An 8,600-nucleotide genomic window follows, 5' to 3' on the forward strand; every position below is an offset into this window, starting at 1 on the left:
TGCTGGTGGGTGCTGGAGATGGGATGACAGGAGGGTCCTAGTGGGGATGGGATGGCCACTGAAAGCGTCCTGGCTGGGTGGCCCTGAGCCTGCTCCATTCCAGCATGGGAGCAGCAGATACCTGGGTGCTTCCCGCCGTGCTCAGGCAGAGCCCGGAACTGTGCCCCTGGGGAAGGCGCAGCCAGCGCTCGCATGGAGACAGGTCCCAGCAGCTGGCAGCGAGCTCGGCTGTCAGCTCTCATCGTCTGTGCTTCAAGACATGCGGTGCCTCGGCACCTGTGGGCTGCCCCTTGGCTGGCAGCAGCCACGGAGGAGTGGGGCTCCACGCTCTGCAGCCCCTGGGCTTCTGAACGTGCTGCCTCTGGCTGGGGCTGGGACCTCTGTGTCCCTTACCGAGATACAGGTTTTCTCCCACTGCTGTTGGTGCTGGCTGCGAGGGAGCTGATGGCTACAGCACAGCCCACCCCGCGCATCATCCCCGCTCTTGCTGGGGCTCCAGGAGTGCCAGCTTTTGGTGGCTCTTCACCACCTCTCCTCAGGAGAAAAACTGAGCTTGCTGGTCTGCTGTGGTGGGGTGGATCTCCCCTCCGCAATGCACTATGGCATGGCAGTGCTCGTACCAGCCAGGTCAGGGCATCTGTCCAGCGTTTTTCTGGTTTCTAACCTGTTTGTGTCACAAGAGGTGCAGATGAACGTGTGGCTTGCAGAGGGTCTGCAGGACACCTCTGACTTTGACACGGGCAGCCAGAGCAATCGCGTCAGGGACATACACACAGCAGCTGCCAAACAGCACAAGCAGGACATGGACCTGTTGGAGCAGGGCCAGAGGAGGGTGACAAAAAAGATCCGAGGGCTGGAGCACCTCTCCTACGAGGGCAGGCTGAGAGAGTTGGGACTTCAGCCTGGAGAAGGGAAGGCTGCAGGGACACCTTAGGGTGACCTTTCAGTTCTTAAAGGGGGCTTATAGGAAAGATGGGGAAAATCTTTTTAGCAAGGCCTGTTGTGACAGGACAAGGAGCAATGGTTTTAAACTAAGGGAGGGTGGATTTAGACTGGATGTAAGGAAGAAATTTTTTATGATGAGGGTGGTGAAACACTGGAACGGGTTGTCCAGAGAGGTAGTTCAGGCCCCATCCCTGGAAACATCCAATGCCAGGTTGGATGGGGCTCTGAGCAACCTGATCTAGTTGAAGATGTTCTTGCTCACTGCGGGGGGGGGTGGGCTAGAGCACCTCTAAAGGTCCCTTCCAACCCAAAGCAAAAAAAACCCAAACAAAAACAAAAAAAGCTGCAGGAGCTGTGTGCAGGCGGAGAGAGCCCCTGCGTGCTGCCCTGCCCCGTGCCAAGCACTGCCGGCAGGGCCGTGGGGCCGGGGCTCCCCCGAGCTCTTCACCCCCGGGCAGCACTGCTGGGTCTGCGCTGGATGAGCCGTGCTCAGCCGCGATGGCCATCGAGCTCCTGGCAGCACCTCGGCTGTGGCCGTGTTTCAGGGCACGCCTCGGCAGCACAGCCCCGGCGAGCGACAGGGCTGAGCTCGCTGTGGCTCTTGGGGTGGCATTTGGGGGCTCAAGAGGGTGTGTGTGCATGTGTGAGTAAGGCACGTGGTGCAGCGTGTAAAAACACACCTAGAGAGAAAGTCTCGACAGAGATTAGATGAGAAGAAAACGTGATTAAACACAGAGAGCATCCTGCCTGTTACTCAGCTCTCCTTGCATAACTCTCGGGACCGGCTGCCTTCACAGATGGCTGCTCTGCTGTCAGAGGCATTTGCTGGGCACCTGTTGGAAAAACTGCCAGGTCAGCAAACTACTAATCACACTGGTAGTGAGATTTAGAAGCCTAGAGGAAAAACTGCTGAGAGGTCTTTCAGCCCCCCAGACGAGTTTGCGATGCCTCCCACTACTTAATCCTCCCCACGTACTCCTGTGAGTGACTGTGATGGGGACGAGGACGTCGCAGTGGCCCGGCGGGTCTCCGGGGCTGGACTGGCCCCAGCAGAGGAGGTTGCACAAGCCCTGGGAGCACGGCCATGGCTGCTGCCGGGCCAGAGGAGCAGGACGGGAGCCGCTGCTGTCCCCAGCCCCTCTCACAGGGCTGCGGCACCGCTCCCCTTCCCCTGACGGCTGCACCCAGGTCTGAGGCTCCCGTGGGCGGCCGAAGGGCAGCTGCGGAGCGGTACCCAGACACATGGCGTGCCTTTGTTTGCCTGGGTGAGCAGCCAAGCTGCAGCCCATCTCCAGCTTTGTACCAGCTGCAGATCTAAAGCAGCTGACTGGCCTGCCAAAAAAACAAAACCAGTTGAGGACCAGGGAGTGGCTTGTGCTAGTGCTGAATAATGATGATCCCAGCACGCTTATAAAGCGACGAGGCGGGGAGCTCACCACAGAGCTGTTCCTTGCAGCCCTGGTCCTCCGCAGAGCATCACTCCGCCTCGCCAGCCAAGGTACGTTTCTGAATTAAGAAATTCAAAATGGGAACCGTGTTTGTGTCCACAGCGGGGCCCACGCCCTGCAGCTGGAGACAGACCGGGCTTTTATTTTAAACTGAGGAAAAATATTGTTGCGGCTCCTGCGGAGGAGTTTCCGGCCAGGGAAGCAGAGCAGCCCTGTGCTGCAGGATCCGGAGGTGCCAACCTGCCCCACGCAGAGCCCGAAGCGCGTGGGCAGCATCCTGGCTCCAGGGGCTGCTTGGGGGTGAGCAGCACAGCTCCTGCCTCTGCTCCCCGGGAAAACGTGTCCTTTCCCTCCTCGCAGCATGCTTTTGGGGGTCAGTTCTTGTTTTATTGGGCCCTAATTTGAGTCTCGACCCAACTTCCCCAGCCTGCAGCGCTGTGTACGTCCCGGCACATGAGACCCCCCGAGGCAGCTGGGCTGTCCCTCCTGCCGCCTCGCAGGGCCAGGTGGCCCTGGCACGCGTGGGGATGTCCCTGTCCCCATGCAGGCGCCTGCCTGTGTGCACTGCTCGCTTCCATGCCCCGGTGCCCCAGGTCTGCAGCATGTTCCTTGTGCTCCAGCATTTTATAGCAAACATCTCTGCATTTCCCCTCGCCTCAGCTTGGGACAGGTGACGATGCTCCTGTGTGTCCTCGGGCGTTTATCATCCCTGCACCTTGCTAGGTGCTGGGTGTGGGTGATGGGTGCGAGAGCTCTCACCAGGCACTGCCTTGCTTCCCGCAGAGCTGCTGGGCACGGCCTCAGCACAGGCAGGGCTTGAGGCCGTTTCGGGCTGGGGACTTGTTCAGCACAGTGCCTGTGTGCTCTTCTCATGATCCTTTTCTCCTTGCTGTGCCCTGAGGTGCCCTGCTGCCGGCATATTTCACACAAAGTTCTGCTCCAGCTCGGCCCCAGCTCGGCTCTTTTCCTCCTCCCCAGGTCCATTTCCCACCTGCATCCCAGCGCAGCCATGCTGGGCCCAGCAGTGCGGCTCTCGGTCCTGCTCGGCCTCCTCGGCTTTGGGAAAGGTCAGATGTTTCATATGGGACCATGCCCAGATCCACCAGTCCAAGAAGACTTCGATATCAACAAGGTGTGAAAAGCTTTCTCGAAATCTCACGGCGGGTAGTGAGTTTGGCAAAGAGGGGCATGGGACTGATGGCAAACTGCCGAGGTGTGTAGGGGGGTTGGCAGGTCCGGTCTCGACGCCCTGTGCCGGAGCTGCCGGTGCGGGTCTGCGGCCCCGGTACCCCCTGTGCAGTGGCGGGGGATGCTCGAATGAACCGAGCAGGCGGCACTGCGCCAGCGAGCGAGCGGGCTGCTCTGCCTCAGCCCTCCCGTGCTAAAAGCATCTCTCTGGACTTTCTTCTGTCAGTATCTGGGGAAGTGGTATGAGATAGAGAAGCTGCCCTCAAGCTTCGAGAAAGGAAGCTGCATCCAGGCAAATTACTCGTTGAAGGAGAACGGGAAGTTCAAGGTGATCAACAAGGAGCTGCTGTAAGTGTTTGCGTCGAGGCTGTGTCCTCGCTGTGGCAGTGGCAAACCTGTCACCTCTCTTGCTGTCCCGGGTGGTCATTTTTCTCCAGATTGCCAGTTTCTGGGTCTGGGGATGCTGGGGGGAGGCACCCTGTGGTTGCAGTAGCTCTGCTGGGGTACTGGGCTTTGCTGTGCTTATGGCAGAGATGTGGGTCTCTGGTTTCTGCCAGTGCTTCCCCAGGGCTCACCAGGCCTCTGTCTCCTTGTCCAAGGTGAGTAGTGAGAAAATAGATCAAACGCACACGGTGACCCCAGTGTGGAATAGCCTGGGTCTCCCCCCTGACTGGTGTGTGATGGCTGAGAAGCCGGATGCCCTGGGTCCTGTCCCGGGGGGTGACAGGGCTGGTTACGGGACGGCAGCCACCACCTTGTGCCGCTGCGTGCCGAGAGGTGCCTGTGCCCTGTGCTCCTCTGCTCCGGAGCAAAGGGACCCAGGGAAAAAGGGCAGGGAGAGTGAAGCACATGGGTCATTTTTACTTAAGCAAATATTTGTCAGCCTTTTTCTGGAGTATTTACCTTGCACTGGTAGTAACTGGTAGTAACTGCCGTGTAAGGGGATCGGCAGTCCTCCCCAGTTTAAATCAGTGAGCAAAGTGAATGCACTGATTGCTCCCTTTATTACACTTGATAGTTGCAGTTATCCCAAGCCTGCCTGGCTTTTTGCATGGACAGATGCAGATGTTAATTCATCTGTTTCCATCGCCAGCCCTGGCTGTCGTGGGGTGCTGCTGTGGGTGGCTGAATGAACGAGGGGGAGCGAGCGGCGATCGCTGCGCTGTCCCCTGCGCTCCCGGGCATGGCGTGGGGACTTTGTTCTGGCTCACAATAACAACAACGCAGCAACACATCCCTTGTGTCCGGCAGAGCAGCGTCCACACTGCCCGCTGACCGCATGGCACTGTCTCTGCAGCCCCACTGCCAGGGCAGCACCCTGCAAACAGCCGGCCATTTATTTGCGCCTGCATTTATCTGCGGGAGATTGATCTGACTGCTGGTGTCATCGCGTCAGCAGCTCAGGACCCTGAAATGCCAGGAATATTTTGGGTCAGGTGTGCACTGTGCACGGCTCCAGCATCAGCCCATCGACTTCTGCTGCTGGCAGCGTTACCTCCTGCCTCCGTGGGTGTTCCTGTTTCACAGGGAAGCGTGAAATTTTCCTGCCCCACAGGCAGCGCCCAGGTCTTGGGGCATCCGAGGAAAAATGCAATTATAAGATGGGCAGCCCGAGTCATAGGGCTTGCTGCCAGCAGGGCAGTGCTCTGAACCAGCAGCGAAACAAGCCCTGGCTCACCACACAGGGACAGGTAATTTGTGTGCGGAGGAATGTGCCGTGACCTGGAAAAAACGCAGGTGATTAAACAGAGGTGAACAGATGCCTTCCACAACCAGCAGAAGCTGAGCTGCCCCTGGCACATCCGAGATGAGTGCTGGGATCCTCCTGCCTGGTGCAGAGGGGTCTCTCTCTCCCTCTTCTCTGTCACTGTCCCCCGGGCACCGAGGCACACCCCGCTACGGTTAGCTGGTACGTGTTTCAGCCACCTCTTGGCAGGCGGATGCGTCAGGAGGGATAACTTGGTGGAAGTAAAAAAAAAAGTTATTTCAAACACACCTGATTTTATTTTTCACCTTGTCATTCTCCCCTTAGTTCCAGTGGTAAAGTCAATGAAGTCGAAGGAGAAATCATGCACATGGATGTAAAGGAGCCGGCCAAGCTTGGTGTCCGCTTTAACTGGTGTAAGTGTGTGGCTGGGAGGTTCACAGACTCCACCAGCCCCCCGGTGCCTGCTGGCCTCAGCAGCGAGGGAGGGCAGCGCCTGCACGAAGCAGGCACCGCTGCCGCGCCATCAGGGGTGTAAAACCAGCAGAGCAAGAGGCGAAGCTGCCCTGGTGACTTCAGCGCAGCGTGACGGGGCAATGGCAAAGGGTTAGGACAGATGTTGTGCCCAGCAGGCAGTGGTTTGGTGATATTTATACATCATTTGCAGCAACCACCCCCGCAGTGGTGGAGCACTCTTCACCAACTGATCTCAGAGCAAGAAAGATCAGCAGCATCACGGTCCCTGCGGGTCATTTCACAGATGGGGACGGGAGGGGGGAGGTGGGGGAGGCAGCCCCACAGCTGCTGCAAGGGCCAGGCGTAGGCTTGTTTTTCTGAACACCGTGGTGTAGCTACTAGCTCACCCTGCCTCTGCTTACCAACACATTTTAATAACCATTAATAGGGTGTTTTTGTTTGCTTTTTCTTCCCTTGTCAATGTAACACACGACAGGGGCCTTGAGGTGCAGTGCATTTTGGTCACGTTGCAGAGCGCTTTCCTCTGTCCGCAGCGACCCTCGGGAAGTCAGCAGAAGTTTCCTCTTGGCTCCCTTTTTATTCTGCTACCTCACACCTTTTCCTTGGCTGTTTCACAGGACTCACACAGACGAGTTATTTGGAGAAACAGGTGGAGCAGGGGTACTTGCAAAGGACAATTATTGTTCACCAGCACAGCCAGACATAATTATGCGCTGCTAAGGCATCACCCACAGCCATTTTGCCCGCAGAGCGTGCAACCCCAATCCTCCTCACCGGAGAACAGCGCCCAGCATTCCTGAGCGCATCAGAAATAAATCCCCAGGTGCTTACACCTGCCCGCTGGACCCACCTCTGCTTCCTGCCTGGCGATTTGAAGCTGGAGTGACCCTCCCTCATCAAGGCAGATGCTCTGGGCGTAGCAGCCACAGAGCATGGTGCCGACCCGCAGCCCGAGGGCTCCTTCCCACCAGCAAGCACCCTTCCACAGGTACAAGCTGGGCTGGCTGTCGGTGGCTCGGCTGAGCAGTTCGGGTCATAGTGTTAACTTTCCAGCAGGACCTTTCTAGTCAGGGCTTTGTGGCTTTCTCGAGTCCCTCTGGGCAGAACAAGGAGTCCTGATAGGCTTTTGTAGACTGTAGCTCCCTGTGCTGACCACAATTACGCAGCTCAGGAGCAGCAAAAGTGAGAACAGCACCAGGAGCCATGGTTCTAGTGCTGCAGAGCAGTCCAGGGTTGGTTACTCACGGTGTTCACGGTGCCCTTCTTTCTCCTAGTCATGCCTTCTGCCCCTTACTGGGTCATCTCCACCGACTATGAAAACTACTCACTGGTTTACTCCTGCACCAACATCCTCTGGCTCTTCCACATTGACTACGCATGGATTTTATCAAGAGCTCCTGACATGCACCCAGAAACCGTGGAGCATCTGAAAAGCGTTCTCAAGTCCTACAAGATTGACACTGAGAAAATGATGCCCACGGATCAACTGAACTGCCCTCCTGAGATGTAACTCCCGGCACGCAGTGACACGGTGCCAGACCAGCGATGAACTTTATTGCTTTCTTTATTATCCATTAGAATTTCTCTATATAACAGAGAAATGTAATAATCCTTTCGCTAACAGTAGTTTGCCAGCCCTGAGTTACTCCTTGCTGTCATTCCCTCTGTCGCTCTCCCTGCTTTTTCATCTCGCTCTGACTTTTGCAGAGTAACCGACTGATTCAAAGCTTATGGGTGAAGAAAAGAAACCCTGAAGGGCAGACATGAGGCCCTGCTGTTGCTGCGAGTCCTCCCATATGTGGATGGGAAAGGGTACGAGATGCGATGTGCAAGTATTAACCCTGGGGGAAAACCTTTCATCATGTGCCCCCGGGTTTGTTCCCCATTTCTGTCTTGATGCTTCTGGGCCTGCTTGGAGTCTGCAGAGCCTGAGCAACGCCGCGGGCTCTGCCTTCCAGCAGCAACGCCCAGACATGGGTGGGCGGTCCTGCAGGCCGGGAGCTGAGGCTGGGGGCTTTCAACTTCTCTGGCGCAAGCCCGTAGGTGTACGTCACCGCCAAGTCAGCGGCCCTCCTTGCTAGAAATTGGATCTGGCCCTTTGTATTCCAAGTCTTAGAAGTCTAAAAACGTCCAGAAATTCAGCATTGCTCCATCCCCAGCGTCTGCAGGCGGCTTGCCTGAAGCGAGGCCGGTTCTGCACTCCCGGCAGGTCCGCTCTGAGAGGACCCGTCAGCAGGCCGAGACGTGGGTCTGCTCCCGTGTCCTCTCCTCCCAAGGCTCTTCCTGAGCACCGAGAGACAGCGGGCTCTGCCCGACACCCTGCTTGCCGCTTTGGTGCGTGTTGGGCGCCCACTGGCACTGCATCAGGTGTTCCCCGGGCACTGCCACAACTCCGCTTCAGTAGCGCTGATGCCACTCATTAAAACTGACATCAAAACACCCGCTCCGGGGCTTTTGTGCCTTCCTGGCCGCACGACCCTTCGAGCAGGCGGGGGGACCCAGCGTGCAGGGCCTGCCCCTGCTCCGAGGCCACGGCGCTGCCAGAGCGGGAACGCAACGCGCCGCGAGCGGCCGTGGCTGAGCGGACGGGGTCTGCACCGGGAGCCCGGGGCTTCCCCCCTCGCCTGAGTCACGCCAGCAAGCCCACTGCTGGCTGTGGCTGGCAGCGGCTCCCGTCTCCTGCCGCTGCTACTGCGGGGAAGAAGCGGCGAGGCGGACGTGGCACACGGTGGATCTGCAGGGGCTCTTCCACCCCTGCTGTGGCTGGACTCGGGGGGGGGGGGTGTCCGGGAGCGGAGCAGGGAGCCAGCATGTCGCCAAGCTTTCCCAGCCGGGGG

At 58.0% G+C, this 8,600-nt stretch overlaps 1 protein-coding gene across 1 annotated transcript; it reads left to right on the forward strand.

Moving 5' to 3' along the window:
- The first annotated feature begins 2,365 nt into the window (after window positions 1–2,365).
- Window positions 2,366–8,200, forward strand: APOD (apolipoprotein D). The gene is made up of 5 exons (XM_009944817.2): window positions 2,366–2,443; window positions 3,372–3,525; window positions 3,808–3,929; window positions 5,614–5,702; window positions 7,038–8,200. The coding sequence occupies exons 2-5, from the start codon at window positions 3,403–3,405 to the stop codon at window positions 7,271–7,273; spliced, it is 570 nt and encodes a 189-aa protein (XP_009943119.1). The 5' UTR covers window positions 2,366–2,443; window positions 3,372–3,402; the 3' UTR covers window positions 7,274–8,200.
- Window positions 8,201–8,600: the final 400 nt, after the last annotated feature.

The sequence above is a fragment of the Opisthocomus hoazin genome, chromosome 4, assembly GCF_030867145.1.
Source record: "Opisthocomus hoazin isolate bOpiHoa1 chromosome 4, bOpiHoa1.hap1, whole genome shotgun sequence".
In the NCBI taxonomy this organism is placed as follows: domain Eukaryota; kingdom Metazoa; phylum Chordata; class Aves; order Opisthocomiformes; family Opisthocomidae; genus Opisthocomus; species Opisthocomus hoazin.